Source organism: Rhinichthys klamathensis, unplaced genomic scaffold, assembly GCF_029890125.1.
Source record: "Rhinichthys klamathensis goyatoka isolate OS25496 unplaced genomic scaffold, OSU_Roscu_1.1 h1tg000716l_1, whole genome shotgun sequence".
NCBI lineage: Eukaryota > Metazoa > Chordata > Actinopteri > Cypriniformes > Leuciscidae > Rhinichthys > Rhinichthys klamathensis.
In genome coordinates this window covers 117,389-140,590 of record NW_026607131.1, presented here as the reverse complement: position 1 = coordinate 140,590, position 23,202 = coordinate 117,389, and the positions used below count along the sequence as shown (strand labels likewise).

At 36.5% G+C, this 23,202-nt stretch overlaps 1 protein-coding gene across 3 annotated transcripts; it reads left to right on the top strand.

Moving 5' to 3' along the window:
- The first annotated feature begins 267 nt into the window (after window positions 1-267).
- Window positions 268-23,202, top strand: efr3ba (EFR3 homolog Ba (S. cerevisiae)). Of its 3 annotated transcripts, none has more exons than XM_056242238.1 (22): window positions 268-391; window positions 7,742-7,818; window positions 8,138-8,265; window positions 8,392-8,542; window positions 12,514-12,635; window positions 13,448-13,597; window positions 14,053-14,178; window positions 15,075-15,153; window positions 15,618-15,753; window positions 16,004-16,165; window positions 16,716-16,827; window positions 16,966-17,017; window positions 17,175-17,347; window positions 19,074-19,311; window positions 19,560-19,688; window positions 19,958-20,025; window positions 20,341-20,468; window positions 20,612-20,703; window positions 20,944-20,992; window positions 22,409-22,512; window positions 22,665-22,714; window positions 22,911-23,202. In XM_056242238.1, the coding sequence occupies exons 1-22, from the start codon at window positions 283-285 to the stop codon at window positions 23,008-23,010; spliced, it is 2,535 nt and encodes an 844-aa protein (XP_056098213.1). In that variant the 5' UTR covers window positions 268-282; the 3' UTR covers window positions 23,011-23,202. The 3 variants fall into 3 exon arrangements, with proteins under 3 accessions (XP_056098213.1, XP_056098212.1, XP_056098214.1); XM_056242237.1 differs by having other exon boundaries at window positions 22,406-22,512; XM_056242239.1 differs by lacking the exon at window positions 268-391 and adding an exon at window positions 1,157-1,531 and having other exon boundaries at window positions 22,406-22,512; window positions 22,911-23,201.

Below are 23,202 nucleotides of genomic sequence, written 5' to 3'. Positions count from 1 at the left end.
CAATAAGAGTCTCTATAAAGAGATCCTGAGCCATGTAAGTGACAATGGGATAGAGAGAGAGCTACAGACCAATAGGCAGAGAGGGAGGGAGGTGGTGGTAGGCTCGTATTAACAGTCAACAGTGAATGAACAAGTATGAAGTTACAACAAGTGTACATGTCTATAACTAGTAGTTTTGGACTTCCATGCTTTTATAAAAGGATTCTGAAATATAGCCTACAGTAGATTCTATGATAAAAGTGTATATTATTCTCATTAAGTTATTTAGGGATAGTCAAAAAGATGCCACTTGCAAGTTTCCCTAATTTTTCAGGTCTCCCTGATTTTCTAGGTCCAACAAGAAGACTTCTCCTGGACTGCAGTACTCTTTTGGATCATCAGGTTGGAGGTGGTAAGCACATTTTTAGGCTATTTAATGTACTTTTGTTGTTTCTTCCATGTTCCATGTTTAATGTTATCATTTGTAGCACATGAGCAATTTATTTACATTGCATGTTTTTTAATGCCAGATTCTCTGTTTGTCAGAAATTTGATCCTTTAATTTTTGATATAGGAATACTCATGCAACATTTAGCAACTGCAAAAAAATATTGTTTTCATGAATAAGTCATAGTTTTGTGTCTAAAACTGAAACCCGGTCAGATTAACACTGAGCCATTTCACATGCCATGGATTAGACGTCAGGAGTAGAAAACACTTAGATTTAGGTTTCTTTTAAATAAAGATTTTCAAAACGTATTTATTACATATGTATTTTTATATTAAAAAATTTTTTTTGTTAAAAATAGTAAATAAAAAATGAAGCAACATGAATAATAATTTCATTAGTTATTTAGACAAAGTGGATTTTTTTTCTTCTGAAGTACGTAGTATTTATTTATTTATCTTTAAACCAGATATAATATTAAAAACTGTAGACAAAATCAACGTTTAATCATACTCTTTCTATTGCAGCCAAAAAGAAAAAGTCATGTTTTATAAAAAAAGTGCAAAAAAACAGGCATACAAAAATAACAGGCAACAATTAAATATACGGTACTCAAAGACTAGAGAGAGTCGGCAATAGGAGGAGGGGTTCTAGTTGATTGACGCATGGCTGCACCAATTGAATCCTTCCCCCTCTCATCCTGTGTTTTCACCCTCTCCATCTCTCTAACGCCCTCCTCATCTCCTTCCCCCTCATTGTTGAATGGTCAGGAGGTGTGTGAATGTGTTCGTCTTTGCTGAGGAGGGGCTGCGTGCGTGCTTGATTGTCTGTGAGTGTGTATTTGTGTGTGTGCACCTGTGTGTTAAACCAGCATTGTTCCTGATAGAGGGAAAGCTGTGCCGTGTTGTTTGGAAAATCCAAGGTCATTGGAGCCCGGTCACATGCGGCGTATGCGAGCGTGCGTGTGTGATTGAGTGTCTGTGAGAGTGTTTGTGTGTGTCTCTCCCTCTCTCTCTCTCTCTCTCTCTCTCTCTGGCTATGTGACAGAGAAAGAGGCTTCAGGCAAAGAACAGAGAATTTCATCAGGTATTCCATCAATGTACGGTAAGGGCGATTGTGTTAGTGCATGATTATGTGTATATATGGTAATTCCCTCCCTGTGTTGAAGGAAAGATTCATGTGCATCAGAGGAGATTATGGCAATGACAGCAGAATGATGCTGAAGCAACAGATTGCATGCAGCATTGCAGCTCTGCTCTATTTATTGTGCATATTTCGTTTCATCTTTTATTTTCAGGCTGCACCGGTTTAGGTTCATCCACACTACTTTGCACCAAATACTTAAACACGCACTACTAAAACACACTACTGCAATGTCCAGTTATTTACTTTAACTATACATTTACATGTACACATATTGATTTATTTGATTTATATCTCCTGCTTTATATGATTTTGCCCGACCAGCACGCATGGTCGAGGATGTTTTGAGTGAGCTGCAGGCAGTCAGGCTCCGACTCTGATTTCTCACAGCGTGGATGTGCGACTGGCTGTAGCACTTCAAAACCAGATCGATTACATTTTTATCGGCCTGAGTATTTCACCCAGATTTCTCCACGCATGCCACAAAACAGTGTTTTGAGAGAATGTAGGATTAAGTCAGTTATATATGATGATAGATTATGCTATTCAGATTTTACACTTAAGGAATTCAAAAGAGGAGGAAATCAGCAATGACAAATCATGTATATGTTTTTCCTACATACATACTACATACCTACATGCATCATACATACTTAAAATGACATTGGCATTGATGACATTTAGTATAAAAATAATTGATCAATTACATTTTTTCGGTTATTCTTGTAATGCTTCAATGGAAGCACGGAAATCTGTCTTTTTGTACAAAGGAGTTCACGTGGTCAGTGTTAGAAATATATATATATTTTTTATTAGTGCACTAGAATCCTGATAATCCTAGATATACACTACCATTTAAAAGTTTGGGCTCAGTTAGATATGTTTTACAGAAATTAATACTTTTATTCAGCAAGGATGCATTCAATTGATCAAAAGTGACAACAAATATTTACAATGTACAAACAAATTATATTTCAAATACATTGTTATTTAGAACTTTGAAATTGTATCACGGTTTCCACAACAATATTAAGCAAAACAACTATTTTCAACATTGATAATAAGAAATGCTTCTTAAGCACCAAATCAGCATATTAGAATGATTTCTGAAGGATCATATTAGAAGACTGTTCAACTTTGCCATCACGACAATAAATTACATTTTGGAATATATTAAATAGTTAATAATAAGACAATAGTTATTTAAATTTAATAATATTTTACAATATTATTACTGTTTTTACTTTGTTTTTGATCAAATGAATGCAGCCTTGCTGAGAATAAAATATTTAAAAACATTACAAACTTAGGCTGCTTACTCAACTTTTGAATGGTAGCGTATATTTTTAAATTTACACCACAATGTATTTATTTTTATTTATTCTTTCTGAATCCCCATGCATATTTTCTTTTGATTTATATGTTAAACTAGATATTTTATTCTTAGTATATTCTCAGACTTTTGGACCTCACTATGTGTCATTTATATTCACATTTTGGTAACAATTGCAAACTATTTTGGGGCATAATATGTTATGCTTTAATAGCAATACTGAAACACATTCACTGTACCCTAAAGCTTTTGCTAAAGGGCACATCATTATTCTCATACAGATTTCTGGGTATGCAAATCATAGTTTTAGATGAACTAACTGCTCATGGAAGTAGAAATGGCAGTGACAAAGTTAAATAAGTAAATCAATAGATTACATTCTCCTCCCTATCATGAAGTTCCCTCTCTGTAGTTCTGCTTTTTCACTGTGACACTGCCGTATGAGAGTGAGTGTCTTTGATATTGTGTCCTGTTTTGGGCAATCTAAAGGGATATGGCAACTGTGTTGGCTGATATGCTAAATATAGCTGTGATTTCAAGAAGCTCTAACAATTCAGGGGAACTGTATTTAGAGTGACTGCGTCACTACGAGAGTCTGCGTTTTGTGTTTCGGAAAGATTGATTTTCCATACTGTAGCTTTCACAACATGGAGTTTGATTCATTCGCATGCATAGTGAGTTGTGTGTTATGTAATTGCTTTAGTAGCCCTTATCAAAGCCCTATTAAAGCTGGATGTCTTCTAGTATCCCTGCCAGCTTGGAGGATATCATATCAGCCATATAGTAGTACATCCAAGCATGACTAGTTCTTTATTGTGACCTAATCCTCTTTGTCACGGTGCCAGTGATAGCCTTTGTTTTGCAGCGTAAGCAGATAGCAGATGTGCATGTAGGTTGTTCTTGGCAACAAAGTATGCACTTACTTCCCTAGAATTGATGCTACACTCCCGATTTAAATTATTTAGTTGTTTGTGCTTTTTGAGCGTGAACATTTTACATGTATTTGTTAATATTGTCATTAAATGTACAGCTTATGATATAGTGAGTAAAAATAATAAACCTAAAAGCAGATATTTTGGCCTCATGGGCTCAGTCAGTGTGACTAGATTCTGTCAGGTGAATGATAGGTGAGTACACATACCTACATATGAGAAAGAATTATGAGGGTTGTAAACCAGAGGGAACTGTGGAGGTGATATTTACCACCCTGTCCGAGAAGCAGAATGCCAAAGTGCTTGCGTTTCATAAATATAGCTCATGCAGTTCTAGTAAAGCAGTTCCTGTAGCTCTTGTATGGAGCTTGGATTTATGAACTCAATGTTTAGCCTACTTTTTGCTATTTGGATGATTATGTCAGTTGGAGGGCTGCTCATCAAGTCCTCCGTTTTAGAAGCACAAATGCATGGTACAGATAATTTTTTATGCACTGAGATTAAATTATTGCTACAGTTAAATTATTATTTAAATATATTATTTATAATGAAAAAATAAAAATTGTAATAAGATAAATTTAGGGGGCGTTTATACGACACCGTTTTCAACTTAAAACGTAATACTTTTTATGCGTTTTGGCTGGTCATTTACACGACTACAGCATTTTGGGGGCCTGAAAATGCTAACTTTTGAAAACGTTTAAACTCGATGTAAACTACAGTACAAAAATGTGAATTTGTGAAAACAGTGACATCATGCACATGCATATTACGTGTTCAGTCTATAGGCACATAGTGTTTCTTTACAAAGTGACATCTCCAACTACTGACCTGGCATGCATAACACAGCGTTTTTAGATGTTTTTGCGGATCCATGGGAATGAGATTGTTTTGACAACGTTGTCGTCTGTACACAAAAAAAATGCAAAGTTTCAAGAAAAATGCAAATGAAAACGTATATGTTTTTAGTACGTTGTTGTTGTGTAACGTAACATACCCTAAGTTTTAATTTATTTTAATCATTTGTTCTAGCTTTATAGTTCCAATTTTTTTAAACGTCTTCATAATGTCACTATTTTCTATATGCCTGTTTAAATTTAAATATATATTTATATACTTATATTATATAAAAATAATATTTATATACTTGTTTATTTGTGAGAATGAGCTAGCAGTCAAAAACCATTAAACCTATTAATTTGAAAGTATTTTTCCTAACCAACTACTTAGGCCAAGTAAAATGCACAGCAATCTGTATAGTTGTTTGTTGTGTCATTTTTTTACGTGATTACACATTGCTGTCATTAATGAGCCTTTTTTTTTTGACGGCAGAAACACTCTGGGAGTGAGAAACAGTGTGAGTGTGAGAGGATTCACTGCAGTCTTGAGTGTGTGGGTGGAAATATTCGTGTTGACTGTCAAGTTTTTTTTTTTTTTCATTTCTACTTGTGATGCTTTAGGCGTAGAGGTGTCACGCTGATGTGTCAGAACACTAGCAGGTGCACGGGCCAATGTGTGACTCACACTCCAGCTCTTCTCACATCCATACAAACACACCATAATTGCCAATCACGAGCTTGGTAAACGCCAGCTTGACAGCAGCTAGTCAGACAGCAGGCTTGAGTCAGTATACCTAAATTTTGTGTTGCGTTTAGTTGACTGATTCTTTTACTGATAGATTCTATATACACTAAATTGCCCGTATCAGTCATACTGTGTGTGATATGATCCTTAAAGGGGTAGTTTCCCAAAAAATGAAAATTCTGTCATCATTTACTCACCCTCAAGTTGTTCCAAACCTGTACAAGTTTCTTTTATCTGTTGAACACAAAAGAAGATATTTTGAAAAATGTTGGTAGCCAGACAGTTGACTTCCATAGGATTTTTTTCCTACTATGGAAGTCAGTGGGGGCCAGAATCTGTCTGGTTACCAACATTCTTCAAAATATCTTCTTTTGTGTTCAACAGATGAAAGAAACTTGTACAGGTTTGGAACAACTTGAGCGTCAGTAAATCATGACGACAATTTCCATTTTTGGGTGAACTATCCCTTTAATATTTGTTGACTAGAATGAATAGCCATTGTGTGGGTGGTTGAACGCTGCTGTCTGATCGCTCCACCCCACCTGCTCTGGTTTGTTTACTTTCCTCCATGATGAAGCTTTTTCACTATGGTGATGGTGTAAACAGACTCGACCTTCCCAGGGGTCTTTCCAAGGTGCTGCCTCTGACTCATCCGCCCAGAAGGGGGTTTGTGTGTGTGTTTATTGAGAAAGCATGTTTGTGGAGTTTTAATTGGGTAGTTAACAAACAACATGGACATGAACTGATTTGATTCAACATCAAGATTTTAGGTTAAGCGTTATATGAATCTATAAGGAAAAGTTTTGTATCCCTGAAGTGCCAGCCTCATCAGCCATGTGAAGGCCTCATCGACACAACCTCAACAAACTCGTTTCCATATTGGCGTGATGACTCCGACTTCAATGAATGTTCTGATCCAATCTGACTTCTGACCTGTAATGCTGCCTGGATCATAATCATACGCTGTTCGCTCGTTGGCCAGAGGAGAACTGGCCCCCGACTGAGCCTGGTTCCTCTCAAGGGTTTTTTCTCCATTCTGTCACCTGATGGAGTTTTGGTTCCTTGTCACTGTTGCCGCCTTGGCTTTTGGCTTGCTTAGTTGGGAACATTTAATATTCAACATATTATTGATCTACCTTAAGGTGGACGATGACGCAAACTTTGTTGTATTATTTTCATGTTATCACTGTGAAGCTGCTTTGATACAATCTGTATTGTATAAAGCGCTATATAAATAAAGGTGACTTGACTATATTTGATGCTGTGACTAGTCAAATTGTTCACAATTTTAATCACCTTTTACCTTCATGCAGGTCGCTTAAATAGTCCTGTGGTGAACAATGACATTTTAAAAGAACATGAATTCCATTTAGCCTCTCTCAATTAATATGACTCATTAAACTCATTAAAAAACACATAAAAAATGCTGTTTAAAATGGATGGATGGATAATGTTACTCTGCTACAGTTTATAAGAAGGTTATGAACATTAACCTCAGTGTTGTTATCATTAACTAAAATTTATTTTATTAAAAATAATTTTCAGTAACTGAAATAAAATAAAATATTATAATATTTGATGACAAATTTGATTTTTTTTTTTTGCCATGGCAGCCTGAAATAAAGGTGAAGTACTAAAATTACTAAAACTAAACTGAAATGACAATAAATTAAATTTATATATATATATTAAAAATGACAAAAGCACATAACAAAATGACTGAATCTTAAACTAAAATTAAAACTGAAAATGAAAAAGTGAACACTAATTGAAAATATTAATAAATACTATAACACTAAATAAATAACACTGACTAATAAATAATCATGTTGTTCATTGTAATTTCATTATACCTTATGCATTTAAATAATGCTATCATATTCAACTTTATTTAAAAAATAAAATATTGTTTTTCTAATGAAATTATTTCCAACAAATCTACGACAATTGAAAGATTTTATTTATTAATTAATTTTTTTTACCATATCCCCCGTGTGATTTACAATGTGTCCCTTTATTAGTCTTCATAAGAGTTTTTTGGGCTTTCAAGTGGCGGTGTAAAACCAAAACAATTCTAAATGCTTTCTTTTCAAATCTATTTAACCGGCACACCAAGCTGCAGACGTTTCCTAAATACAGATTAATGCCTTTCTCTGAATCGACTGGCCTCACTTACTAGATTACAGCACACAGGTCTAATTTATTTAATGTGTTGATGCAATAAATAAACCTCACATTGAGTATAATTACAAAGACTCTTGATCAATACTACATGCTGGAGATGCTCTGCTGCTCTAATTCACTTTGTCCCATGTGATTCAGGGGTTTGTGGATGCTGTGGGGCCCTGAGACCCCGCTATAAGCGGCTGGTGGATAACATCTTTCCAGAAGACCCTGAGGTAAGGTCAGATAAAATAAAAGCACTGAGTATGAAAAAGGGATGGTTCACTAAGCTTCCAGTGGTTATCAGTCATCAGTGATCAATGCAGTGATGTAGACATAGGCTTTCAATGGTGACATTTATTAGTTTTAGAGCCACTGTGGCATGGCAGATCTGCTGCATGGTCACCTGATTGTCTTTACAAACACGCATGCTCTCAGTTTCAGGGATTTTTTGGGGAGAGAAAAGTTTAAAGTGACATTTTATGGTTATTTTTCATCTTATGTTCTTCTGATAGTCTTTCTATCTGTCTACCAATCTTGTCTTCTTCTTTAAAGGACGGTTTGGTGAAAGCTAACATGGAGAAGCTTACATTTTACGCCTTGTCTGCTCCAGAGAAACTAGACCGTATCGGTGCCTACCTGTCAGAAAGACTATCCAGAGATGTTGCCCGGCATAGATATGGGTAAAAACAAAAACTGGAAGAAAATGTAGTGATTGTTTCTGACTGTATAATTTATACCTGATTTGTCACTATATATTTGTCTGTGATCGTTGGTAGGGCAGTATCATATTTGTGTGTGTCTCACAGGTATGTTTGTATTGCTATGGAGGCTTTGGACCAGCTGCTGATGGCCTGTCACTGTCAGAGTATAAACCTTTTTGTGGAGAGTTTCCTTACTATGGTGCGCAAACTGCTGGAGGCAGACAAACCCAACTTACAGATCCTGGGCACTAACTCAGTGAGTAAAATTGACTGTTTTTACACTCTAGTGAAATCTACTTTCGGACCTATTGATGTAGTTATAGGGTGAAAATGATCACTGGATAAATCTACCTTGAGTTGGGCATCTTTGCAGTACGAAGGGAGATGTGACTGCTGCATCAACACCACAGGTTCAGGTGTCAGGCTTTCAGTGAAGGGTCAGATGGTCAGACCAGAGCTAAAAAGTTTTAAAAGCTCAAGTCAATTGCAGAGCAGTAACATTTTGACTGCTCCTCAATCAAGCTCATCCAAACTACTTTATATAAATATAAAGCTCTCCTTGACAATCAAATCCCCACAGTATCACATCTTAAAGGGATAGTTCGCCCAAAAAAGAAAGTTCTGTCATCATTTACTCACCCTTAAGTTGTTCCAAGCCTGTATGAGTTTCTTTCTTCTGTTGAACACAAAAGAAGATATTTTGAGTAATGTCGGTAACCAGACAGTTGATGGGCCCCATTGAGTTCCATGGTATTTTTCTTTTCTTTTTTTTTTTGTGATCAATTAGTTATTTATTTTCTTACAATCATTGTTTACACATTGGAGAGAAAAAAATAGGCCGATTACATCGTCATTGAATATACATAGGCACATTAAAATTTTACTTATTCTGATGCCAGTTTCTCTTCTCCTCCCCATATCATACCCAGCCCAAAACCACCCTCCAGCCCCTAACAAGATTCGCTCAAGGTGTTGAAAAACAAAACAAAAAAAAACACACACACACACGCACACGCACACGCACACCCACACCCCTCAGCCCCCTCCCACCGCCACCCGTCCACCCCTCTGACATCCACCAAAATCCGCACAGCACCATAGAACACAGAGCAGAACATTGGATATTGTGTATATATTAGATAAATATCTCATACCTGAAAGTATCAAGCACATCCTAACCTCTTCCCTCACACCATGAAATCCACAGAGGTCAATACAATGTTCTAGAGTATATACTAATAACATAACAAAACTGAACATCACCTCTTGTATACATTAGCTGCACATAAAAAAAAAAAAAAAAAAACCCGGGCAGCATATGTATAAGACAAATCAGATGTAAACAGTAGAAAATAGAAAAAGTCTGACCTTATCTACATCATTTCATTTATTTTCTCTAATAGCTCTGACCAACAGTCAATATTGGAGGTTTTGGCATAATGTAAACGTGCTGTAGAGAGCTCTAATTGAACAATTTCCCGATAGGAAGAGAGCCATTTCCTCATTGACAATGTATGTGGTGGTTTCCAGGGACAGACTATCATTTTTTTAGCGGCTGTCAAACCAGCCAGAAGAAGACGCCTATCGTTAATAGTTAGCTTTAGAGACGATGTATCATTGAGCAGAAGCAAGCATGGAGAAAGAGGGATGGGTCCTTTGATAATACTAGACAAGATGGATGAAACACTATGCCAAAATCTATTGACCTCTGGACACTGCCACACCATATGGTAAAAAGTAGCAATGGTATTGTCTGGACAAAAATCACAATATGGGTTGTCTCTAAATTTCATTTGTTGTAATCTTCGCGGGGTTAAATAGGACCTGTGGATTAATCTATAATGCATCATTTGATGATCAGGGTTTCTAGATGATAGAGAGATATTTGACCAAACCACACACCAGTCTGGGTCCTGGGAGTGGGAGATGTTAATATCTGTCTTCCAGAGTCTGATAAGTGATAAAGGTTTATGTGAAGCTGTGATTATAAACTTATATAACTCTGAAACAATACCCTTAATTTTACCCTTAGTGTCAAAAATTACATGAAGGGGATGATTCCCCAACTCAATACCCCAAGGAACGCCCTGAGCGCACATTGCTGTGCGTAACTGTAAATAGAAATAAAAAGTGCCCGGCAGATTATAAGCTCTCTCTAGGTCATGGAATGCACGAAGACCCTGTTCCCCTATAATATCCTTAAGGACACAGACCCCTCTATTGCGCCACTGAGGGAACAGAATCGGTTTCTTCTCAATTAAAAGCGAGTGATTATTTTTTCATGGTATTTTTATTTTTTATTTTTCCAATTCAATGGGGTCCATCAACTGTTTGGTTACCCATATTCTTCAAAATGTGTTTTAGGTATGAGTAAGTTTTTAAAGAATTTTAAGATATTCCCCCTTTTTCCCTAAAACTGAAAATTATTTTATAATATTAGGGATTTGTATTCCATAATATAAAAAATAGTTATTTTCAATAGAGAAGATGATGCTATAGCTACACACAGGCAGCACTTTTTTGTTTTATCAATTGTATATAATACTGGTATTACATTATTATAGTTCTGTACATTTGTTTAAATTTATTTTTCTAAGTTTTTCTATATTTTATAAGTTCTGTATTTAAATATTGCACAGAATCCATTACCTCATGCCAGACCTTCCCCTTTTCCTGAAATATACAGGTTCTCCTCATACTGTATATGCCCACTCTAACTCATCTCATTTCATTTTACATGACAAGCATTGCAAAACAAAAATTAATTTATTGTCTGTAACGTGAAACCTCAACATCGTCTCTAAAAGCTTTACACCCACCTTACTCACATGCTAATGGGAATGTAGAGAGTTCTCAACTTCAAAACCGCTCAGATCTAATGCTTCTGAAATATAAGGGCTTAAAGATTAAAAAGAGATTACTTTTTACAGTTCGAGGCCAGATGGGGCAGGGCTTAAGGCATGTGGCCCATAAATATTGAAAGCAGTGCGCATGTTTACAGAATTTATGGGTTGTGCAGAGTTTTCATCTCAGTCTCAGTATGCAGGTTCTTTGTAGGCATTGTGTTGGTGTGGAACTCAATGCGGTCAGTAGTAGCACACTGGGTAACTGATGCTTATCTCAAATCTAAGATATCCGAATCAGAAATATCCTAATCTGTTGTACTGGAAAGTATGTTTGCCGCATAAGTACAGATTAACATACCAAGAAGTGGTTCTCAACTGGTTTTGCTTCAGGAATATTGACACAAAATGTCAAGACTTTGACAGATTGTCTTAAAACGTTTTATATATCCATGAACTGCATAGGCCCATCAATATAGAAATATTCAATATCAAGCTCCAGCAATAGCAGGTGTTTGACTTCTAAATGTGTTTGGTTTCTAAATGGCCTTTGAATTTGAACATTTCACCACACAACACACGTTATGGCACAAACCATGTATTCAATGAAGTTTACGTCGTATTTTCTTTGATCTTACATAGTTTTGTTGATGGTTTTTGAGGATCAAGGCATGTCACACAACATGTCCATGTTGGATCTGCCTGATTAGCTTCTATCCCTTCTATCACTATTCATCTATTCATTAGTGATTGTTGAATATAATTTTAATATCTGGATTTCACAGCATCAGAAAGAGTGTCTAACTTGGAAAGAGGGTCCATGTTAGGTGGCTACTAAAACTACTATATTCTTAACTATTTGATGCAGTATACGTATAATGTACATACATGTTGGTGCATTATAATTGCATTTAAAGGGGTCATGAAACAGAAAATCGAAATGTCCTTGATATTTACGCACACACATGTGGAGGAGTTTGCCAATCACAGCAGTGGGATTTACTTGCATTTCTGAAAAAGGTAAAGCCACTTGAAATTTCTCCACCAGAACCCTTAACCTCCAGAAACATAAAATATAGATAATGGATTTCAAGTCCCCTTTAAAGTAATTGCATTTAATTTATACTTGTAATTACACTGTTAACTTAACCCCTAACCCTAACCCAACCCTCGCCACAAAATTCTAACCTCTATTTTCCTAATTATCCTACAAAACCTAACCGTAACTCAAACTTCTTAGCAGTAAATGGTAACATTTTCTGGAACAACGTGTAGTTACACAATAAATCCATAGTCTTGTAGGCATTTAATGTTAGTACATATGGGGCAAGGCCACCTGCTATAAAGTGTAACTTTCTATATTTTTTTGCTCTTTCTCTTTAAGTTTGTGAAGTTTGCAAACATAGAGGAGGATACACCATCATACCATCGTAGCTACGATTTCTTTGTCTCACGCTTCAGTGAGATGTGCCATTCCAGTTACGAGGATCCAGATATTCGCACAAAGTGAGCATGTCTTTCCAGCATTTCAACAGAGGAAGATTTTTACACCCAAAAATATGCATTTTGAAAATCTGGTTTCTTCTTGTTTTTGTTGGTTAAGCCTCTGATGCATGGTGTCCCTTAACATGGACAGATATTTAAAGGTACACTGTGTAACTTTTGTCCCTCTAGCCGTAAAAAAAAATAAAACTACATACATTTTATGTTAAAACTGTGTAATCCAAAATGGATGGAAATTGTATGTGCAATTCAAATACATAAAGGAAATTACTTATTTAAAAATGATAGAAGTAGCCTAAATTTTTAATTTGTGACATTTCATTTCTTAGACTAGTTGAAATTAAATAATGTTAATGTTATAATAAATAACAAATAAAAGTAATAATAAAAAGAATGAATTATATTATGAATAATACAAATTGTATTATTGAAATGCAATTAATTAAACAATATTATGCACAATTATATGACTTACTGTGAATTTTAAAGCTTTGTAGAAATAGAGCAATAGGGATATAAAAAAATGAAATTCACATGTGTGTACACATGCCTGCATGAGAGTGTGTGGGTGAGACATTGCCTCAGATACTGGTACAATTTAATATTTATAATATAATAGGGATTGAGTGGAACAAGATTAGAAATAATATATTCTTTTTCCCCCCCTTTGATTTAATAATTCATGCACCAGGGGCTGAATTGCATCATGCAGTGCACTTGAATAAAAATACCCATATATATAAATCCACATGTCTCGTAAGCGTGACTAACTAATGTCAGTTTGGGTTGTGTGTGTGTGTATATCTCTGTGTAAGGATTCGTATGGCAGGGATCAGGGGTCTTCAGGGGGTGGTGAGGAAGACTGTCAATGACGAGCTTCAGGCAAATATTTGGGACCCTCAGCACATGGACAAAATCGTGCCGTCTCTCTTGTTCAACCTCCAACAGGAAGAAGCTGCAGAGAGGTGCCTCGCTTACACAATCACACATGAGGAGAAATGGACACTTTTAGTCTAATGGAAGTGTGAATTTTCCTTCTGAGAAACAATGTCTTGCTAATAACTATTAGTCAGTCTGTGTGATTAAGCTAATGAACTTCTAATCGAATGGTATTGAAAAGTGTGTGATATAACAGCAGACTGCCTACAACTGAGGTGTCAGGCTTTTAAGTGCAATAAGAAAGTAATTTATTCTAGAAGCTGCTGTACTGGCTTTAAGCCTAATAAGCCCAAAGCCCGAGGGTCATATGCAGACCATGAACAATGAATTGAACTGTGTGATGAACTTAGAACCATAAAACCTGTTCATATCTTCACCTCTGGGGAAATCACCGACCACAACTAACGGTAATGCCAACAACAATCGCTATTGATTCAGCCCTGGTTAATGTGTGTTTTCTGTTTCTGATTCCTATCGATAGGTCTCCTTCCCCAGGGACAGAGAAGGAGAAGGAAAGTCCAGTGGAACTGACCGAGAGATGCTTTCGAGAGCTGCTGGGGCGAGCAGCCTACGACAACATCAAGAATGCTGTGAAGCCTGTGCTCATGTGAGTGTTTATGGACCAGTACCTTATCAAACACAAGAGGGCAGCAAGGAGACACATCTGTTTTCATTTTTTAGTTCATTTTGTACAAATACTTTAGCATTTGTGTGAGGCATGCAATATTAATTAACGATTGTTGATTTTAAATCTGATTTTGAATATTTATTTTGACTAAATAAAGGACGTACTGTATGTGGCAATACATGGCATAAAATGAAACTTATAAATTAATGATTGAGATGACATTAATGATCATGTTACTAATTGACTGGACTACTAGTACATATGCACATACACTACCATTCAAATGTTTGGGGTCAGAAAGATTTGATTTATTTATTTATTCTTTTTTTGTTGAAAGAAATTAATACTTATATGCAGCAAGGATGCATTAAATTGATCAAAAGTGATGCTAAAGACATTTATAATGTTACAAAAGATTTATATTTCAAATAAACGCTGTTCTTTTAATTTTTTCTATTCATCAAAGGATCATGTGACATTGAAAACTAGAGAAATGGCTGCTGAAAATTCAGCATTGCCGTCACAGGAATAAATTACATTTTTATAATACTTTCATTTAGAAAACAGTTATTTTAAATTGTATCCCTAACTTTTGAACAGTAGTGTAAATGGAATGGATTTAAATGAATTTATGTTGTCCTAAAATGTTGGGGATTTTTTTTTTAATTCAATAATGACACAAATACAAAGCAGTACAGGAAATATAACATTGGAAAGAGAATAAAAATATAAAAACAATATTAAACAATTCGTGTTAGCCTAAAACAACTACACAGTAAAAGTATCTGTTACGCCAGTGTATTTTATGACCAATATGTGCTATTTCCTGTTCAGTTCTGTTTGCTGAAGCTAATCATTTACTTTTGTATTTTCAGGCATCTTGATAATCATTCACTCTGGGAGGGCAAAACATTTGCAGTGCGCTGTTTCAAAATCATTATGTACTCCATTCAGGTAGATACAAACAGCTTTGCTGAAATTTGGTTGAAAAAGTATGTACGGTAATGCAAAACAATACAAGACTTATTTTTGTGGAGCATGGCCCTTTGATACTAAATAATTATGGGGTGTTTGGGGACATATTTTATACATTACAATGGGGTTCAAAAGTCTCATACCAGTAGCTAAAATATTACTATTTTTGCAATTGGAGTTAAAAATTACATTAATGTATTAACATTTCATATTGACTTTACATCATAACATTCCTCTTTGTTTTTAGTGTTAAAAATCTGTTTATATTTTTTACAGGTTTAAATACATTTTTAAATGGCCTCAGAGTTTTGGACCACAGTGTATTTTGAATCTAACTGAACACTATCATTCAGTGTGACTCTAAATCATGAAAATATGATTAGATATTTCCATGTTCATCTGTGTTACTGTAATATTAACTATGTCTACTGTTTCTTTGACAGACCCAACATTCACATCTGGTGATTCAGCAGCTATTGGGCCACTTGGATGCCAACAGTAAGAATTCAGCCAGAGTGCGTGCTGGGATAGTGGAGGTGATCTCAGAAGCAGCGGTCATAGAAGCCAGTGGCTCCATAGGTACCAGGCTGTCTTTAGACCACTAGAGGGAGCACTAAACCCACCTCATTAGACAAAATATGTTTCTGATGATATTATTCTTTCATTACTTATTTACTTCTTAATGTAAAAGTGATATACATGCTGATTATTTCATATGCATCAATGTTTATATGTTTGACAAATAATTAGGTTTTATACTGTAGAAATCATACACGTCTGCATTGTTCCTTTTAATTTAGTTTCGGCTGTGTGCCGTACCTCTCCACAGGGCCCACAGTACTGGAGGTGTTTAATACTCTCCTGAAGCAGCTCAGGCTCAGTGTGGACTACGAACTCACTGGATCCTATGACTCTTTTGCAAACATGGGCTCCAAGGTCATTACAGTACATGAGGAGAGACAACTCCAAGAATCTGTCATTAAAACTATTGGTGGGTGAACAAGGAATGTTTGTGAGTAAATCTGGCAGTCATGGCGTTCAGCGGTCAAATATCTTTGTAAAATGAACGTGGCTAAACACTATAATTGACTGTTGTCAAACTGATTTCCTACATAGCTGATCTCAGTTTCATATCACTCCACATTTTCTTTCGTCTCAAATAACATTTTTATCTCAATATTTTTAGATTTGAAAAAAAAAAAAATTGATAATTGATTAATTGGTTATTGATTTTTTTCTAAATAAAAAAAAACTTTAACTCACTCCATCAAACATAGATAGATAGATAGATAGATAGATAGATAGATAGATAGATAGATAGATAGATAGATGGATGGATGGATGGATGGATGGATGGATGGATGGATGGATGGATGGATGGATGGATAGAAAGATCTGTTTGGGTTAATGTACAGTCACCTAGTCATTATCACAAAATAAAGCCTATCAGGACTCACGTGTGGGGTATTGTATCACCCTGAAGGGGTTTATTTAACCAGCTGACTGTGCACAATCTCTCACTTAAGTTTCTTTGTTTACAGGCTCATTTGCAAACACGCTGCCCACCTACCAGCGCTCGGAAGTCATGCTGTTCATCATTGGTAAAATTCCTGTGCCTGGCATGTATCCGTCTCTGGGGTCGGCCAACACCGGGTGAGACAGGGTTACAACCTAGACTTTATATATTAGACACGTTTATTATGTATTTCTGCTGGCCAGAGATGAAATGCAAATTAGCTTAGGAATAACACGCATAGCAAGAATATGTGTTTTGTCTGTTTCTGGTTTCAGGGTTGAGGGCAGTAGGATGATCCAGATTATGCTGCTAAAGTCTCTGCTGCAGGTGAGCTGGTTTGTGTCAGTCATAATCACATGCTGTGCCATGCGGAGGGCCATTTACTCGCCCTGCTGTTTCATGATATCCACAGTTGCTGATGCAGTCCAAAAGTTTAATGGTCTCGTGTGCCTTTTAAACGTCGGCCTCTCTCTTTCTCCTTCAGGTAACAGCGGGATTCCAGTCTACGAACATTTTGACAGCACTTCCCACCTCATTCCTGGACCCTCTCTTGTCCTTTACTCTGATGGAGGACGCAGAAATCCGTCTACTTGTTCTCGACATCCTCGTCAGCATCATTGATCGTCATGACAACCGGCACAAATTCTCCCCTGTCAGGTTCGGACACACTGACTAACTCAAGACTCTAGGAATCTACAATGTACCTCTAAAAAAATACCAAACTTACCATGCTTTGAAATATGTCATGACTCAAAACATTTTACTGTTGTAGTGTAGTCCTTCTCTAAAAATGATTTAGTTTTATTTGAATTTATTTATTTATTTTTAGATCAATTAAATTATGAATTAAATACCCACATACTTAATAACTTATTTATATCTGATTTGACCCTTCCAAAATATTTTTTCATTGGTACAACTTGGTAGTCATATGAAATAATATTTTAGTTTGAATAAAGCCATGTTACAGTATGAACCACATTTTAAGGTTACCCGAGAAAACATTTACATTCTACTCTGTATTTTGATATATGGAGTAAAGATAAAACGTATAAAAAAGATAAAAACATTGTAATACCATGGTAGTTTTGGTACTTTTTGTTAGCGAATTGCCCTTATATGTAGTTTTAACCTATATTTCTGCCATGACAACTCTTGGAGAGATTGGCATGGTAATGGATATGACGATGTTAATGTATTTGGTCTTGGCGGAATAGATCTGCTACGCTGCCGCCAATACATTCACAGACATTGCTGTGAGCATGTAAGACATGCTGCTGCTGCATGTATGAACATGTAACATGCATGAATGAACCCCCCATAGCAGATCTATACAGGTGGAGCTGGGGAAGGTGGAGGGTTTATAATGACGATGCGATCGCTACTAAATTAAGTCAGGACCTATCAGCCTGCGCTAGTGTTGTCAAAATATTCGGTACTAAAAAAAATTAAACGTCACGGTACCAAGTTCCGGTGGTACCGAGTACCCGGGGAAACCCGGTTCTGGATACGCATGCATGCACGATGGGCGTGAAGTTGCGTCCTCTTCATGAAAGCGGCGCGCTGAGACAATCTGCTTGTCTCTGTGTGAATGAACGGCGCAGACGTGCGGTTTCATTTAACGTTACCTCACATCACACACATACACACACACACACTGAAGCACGAGTGACACTCGCGCTGTTTTCAGTCTGCTGCCTCACGATATGATGGCATGATTCATGATTCAATTCATCTCCGAGAGTCACTTCATGAGCATTTTACCGTTTAATCGTCATATCATACACACACAGAAACTCAAAGGTCTTCACGGCAACCCGTCAAATTAAAAGTTTGACAGAAATAGACTAATTATAGTAGGCTACTGTACAATAGATTTAACTACGTCTCCAATAATTAAAAATACTACTACTAATAATAATAATAATGTGTGCATAGAAGGTTGCTTATTTTCACTTGATTTTTTCTACAAGCAATATTTCTCAATATCATCAATATTTTTTATTTAAACAATATGTAGCCTTCAATGCTTTCATAAATTTCCCGTCATAAATAATAAAGTAATTGAAATTAGTTTAATATTTTTTTTCAAATAGTTAAATAAATTGGAAAAATAGTTCAAACTGATTTTGCTGTGGTACCGAAATTGGTACCGAGAACCGTAAAATTTTAATGGTATCGGTACCGACTACTGGAATTTTGGTACCGCGACATCCCTAGCCTGCGCCATCTAGAGTTTCATCCCAGAAATTGGTATTTAGTGGGGGGAAAAATTTATATAATATAATTGCAAAAAAATGTGCACTTTTGCTACAGTAGGCCCTGAGGGTTAAAGTTACCTGACAAAACATTTTACAGTGTATTTTTGTGTTGTTTTCTACAGAATTATATCAGATATCTCGGTACTAAAGCTAAAAGTAGACAAATGCTCAAGGCAGGATAACCTGTTCATGAAGAAACACAGCCACAGGCTGTACCGCCACATTTACCTGGCCTGCAAAGAGGAAAGCAGCGTCCAGCGACACTTTGAGTCTCTGCATATGCTGCTGGGGTTGATCTGTGTGGAACTGGCCAATGAGGAGGTGGTGGTGGACCTGATCCGACTGGCTTTGGCCTTACAGGTATTTCTCTCACTCCCTGTGATATGTACATGACTGTGGACACACCAGTGGCATAATAATATATGCTTGTAAATATAAATGTTAAAACCTAACACAAGTCGACTTCTCTTTACAATATGGTCAAGTACTGTATAGTATTTAACTGTGTGTCTTACAGACGAGTCATTAAAGTGTCTATCAACCTGCGGTATAACAACAATATTACTCAGCTTTTTTTTTCTTTTCCACCGATGCATCCTCTTCCTCAGGACCTGGCCTCGACTGAAGAGGGTCTTCCTGTATATACCCGCTGTGCCATTCACGCTCTGTCAGCTGCCTACCTGAACCTCATCAGCCAGCTGACCACTGTGCCCACCTTCTGCCAACACGTCCATGAGGTGATCTGTCTGTCTATCTATCTATCTATCTATCTATCTATCTATCTATCTATCTATCTATCTATCTATCTATCTATCTATCTATCTATCTATCTATCTATCTATCTATCTATCTATCTATCTATCTATCTATCTATCTATCTATCTATCTATCTGTCTGTCTGTCTGTCTGTCTGTCTGTTTTTCTGTCTGTATCATCCATCCATCTACCCATCTGTCTGTTTGTCTGTCTGTTTGATGGAGTGACAGTTAAAGTTTTTTTTCTGCAGGTGATTGAGTCAAGGAAGAAAATTGTCCCTTTCCTGCTTCCAGAGGATGTTCTTGTTGAGAGCTTTAAGTAAGCAACACCTTGCAGTCTTCAAACCACTGTAGAGACTGTTCAGACTACCATAATGTTCTTTTCACCATTATGAGAGACTCAACTTTTCTGCCATGGTCCACACTAACAGATCGACAGAAATGTGTAGTTCTGTCTCATTTCTTATGAACATCTGTGCTGGATCGGGAACATACTGTACAGTTTTTACTCAGTTCAAAGTCTTTCAGTTATGGTTAAATAATCCTAGTGCTCCTTCACTCGATAATCATCATGGGTCTGGTTCTTACTGCCTCAGAAAGCTTAAGGAATTGCTTTAGCCTCTTTCTCTTTTAGGATCCCAGAGAAGCTGGAGACGGTGGAAGGAGAGGTGCTGTTTTTGCAGACTAAGATAGCAGAGATGCTGGGCGGCAGTGGATACAACACAGAGAGACTGGCAACACCATACATCCCACAGATCACAGGTCTGACCCTTAACCTGAGATTTAAATATACTGAAAAGTTTTTTTGGGGGGCCATTTCACAGTTTAATATTATATTGCGGCTGAGATTTTTTTTTTATCTCTGGTATTCTTCATATATAAAAAATATTGTTTTTGTAACTCAGATGAAGACAGACTGTCCAAGAGAAAGAGCATTGGAGACACTGTCTCTCTGCAGTTAGAGATGGATTCTAGAAACAGTCCAGAGAAAGAACAGGTAACATCTTCATTGTGTGTGTGTGTGTGTGTGTGTGTGTGTGTGTGTGTGTGTGTGTGTGTGTGTGTGTGTGTGTGTGTGTGTGTGTGTGTGTGTGTGTGTGTGTGTGTGTGTGTGCGTGTGCGTGCATGTGCGTGTGCGTGCATGTGCGTGCACGTGCGTGCGTGCGTGCGGCCACCTCATAGAATTGGATCTACTATCAGCTATATTTTTATTCATCTATGATCTGTATCCTTACAGAGATCCACAGCAGAGCAAATAACATTTGAAACTCTTAAACAAGCCATTGGTAAGTCTTGTATGATTTGAGTTTACTTGTATTGACTTTGTATGTACACTACCGTTCAAAAGTTTGGGTTGAGTACCTTATTTATTTATTTATTTATTTTTAAGTAAAGAATACTATTATTCAGCAAGGATGCATTAAATTGATCAAAAGTGACATTAATACAAAAAATATTTTGAGCTATATATTTATCCCAGAATGCTGAAAAAAGTATCACTGTTTCAAAATTGATAATTAGAAATGTTTCTTGAGCACCACATCAGCATATTATGATTTCTGAAGGATTATGTGACACTGAAGACTTTGCCATTACATTAATAAATTACATTGTAAAATATTGTTAATGTATTTTAAATTGTAAAAAAATATTTCACAATATTACTGTTTTTACTGTATTTTTGATCAAATAAATGCAGCCAAGGTGAACATAAGACTTCTTTTAAAAACTTCTTTTAAACTTAAGATTTAAAAAATCTTACCGACCCTAAACTTTTTAACGTTATTGGGTAATTTTTATACTGCAGAACTGTCTCTCTGATAAAAGGGTTAGTTCACCCAAAAATGAAAATTCTGTCATTAATTATACTCACCCTCATGTCGCAACCGGTAAGCCTAAATGAAGATCTTGATGAAATCTGAGAGCTTTCTGTCACTCCATTGACAGCTACGCAACTACCACTTTCAACCCCCAGAAAAATAGTAAAGACATAATTAAAGTAAGACTCCAGTGGTTTAACCTCAATTTTATGAAGTGACGTGAGTGCTAAAAAACGCAAAAAAAAAACATAATTTACCACATTTTATTTACAAAATATGAATCTCGTAAAATGCTCGTTCACGAGAGCACCACGACTCATGCGTGTTGTGTTGACGCTGTTGCGTGAATGCGCACTGGAGATTAATATTTTGTAATTAAAGTGTTACTTTTTTTTTTTTGCACAAACAAAGCATTTGCATCACTTGCATCACAAATTGAGGTTACACCAGTGGAGTCACATGGATTTTCTTCTTACGATGTCTTTATTGCCTTTCTGGTGCTTGAAAGTGGTAGTTGCATAGGCTTTCAATGGAGGGACAGAAAGCTCTCAGATTTCATTAAAAAGATCTTCATTTGTGTTCCAAAGATAATCAAATGTCTAACGTGTTTAGAACGACCTGAGAGTATTTAATAACAGAATTTAGAATTTTTGGGTGAAATAACCCTTTACTGATTCTGATTTCTATAAAATATGATTTGAAATTATCCTTTTTCATTAAACAGTGAAAGGACTAGAGAAGACACGATACAAAAACATTTTTATTAGTAGTTATATCGTTAAATTTAAGTAAAATTTTAAAGGGTAAAAAGGACATTTTGTAGGCTGGTCTGTGGCAGTTAGCATAGAATCACCCGTGAGTGTGTGCGTGTGTGTTCAGTAGACAGTGTGAATGTGGAGGAGCTGGAGAGAGAGCGCAGAAGGCAGGTGGTGGAGAGGTTTCAGAACGCTCCATTTGAAGAGATAGCAGCCCACTGCGGGGCCAGGGTGAGTCTAATGCAGCAAGCCTGTATACACACACTCTCTAGCTCTAATTTTATCATCAAAAAGCACAAACACAGCTCTTCTGTTCAGCACCTACATCTGTTCGTTTCTTTTTATATTGTGGATGAACTCTCCTGTACTGTTTTTTTTTGTAGGCTTCCCTACTGCAGAATAAACTCAACCAAATCTTCGAAATCACAATCAGGTACATGATCTTCTGCAACAGTTTATAAATTAGCTTTTCTAAACATTCAATTGTGCATAAAGGACGATATATACTATGTAATATCATACATAAAAATACATACAGTTTGAATCCACTACAATGGAAAAAGGCTGTATTGTCTGTCTCATGTGATTGACATTTGTTTCATCTTTCTTTCTCTCTCTCGGTTGGATAGGCCTCCGCCGAGTCCGTCTGGCTCTGTCGGGAACGGTCACGGCCGGACCCGCTCCATACCAGTGTATGAAATGAACTTTCCAGACCTCTGTGTATACTGAGATACCCTGGAGTCCCAGTCGCCTCATACAGCTGTTTTCATCCTTCTATTATCACTCCTTCTCAATGTCCAGGTGTAACTATGTCTTCTAAACCATGTCCTCTAGTGCAGTGGTTCTCAACTGGTTTGGCCATGGCACCCACATTTTCCATGGTCATTAAGCCACGACCCAAATTTTAGTTTTTTTAGGAAT

Coding starts and splice junctions, on each gene's coding strand:
- efr3ba (XM_056242237.1), top strand. CDS start 283: ATGCCACTTGCAAGTTTCCCTAATTTTTCAGGTCTCCCTGATTTTCTA. Junction 12,636..13,447: donor GATCCAGATATTCGCACAAA/GTGAGCATGTCT, acceptor TCTCTGTGTAAG/GATTCGTATGGCAGGGATCA. Junction 20,026..20,340: donor GTTCTTGTTGAGAGCTTTAA/GTAAGCAACACC, acceptor TTTCTCTTTTAG/GATCCCAGAGAAGCTGGAGA.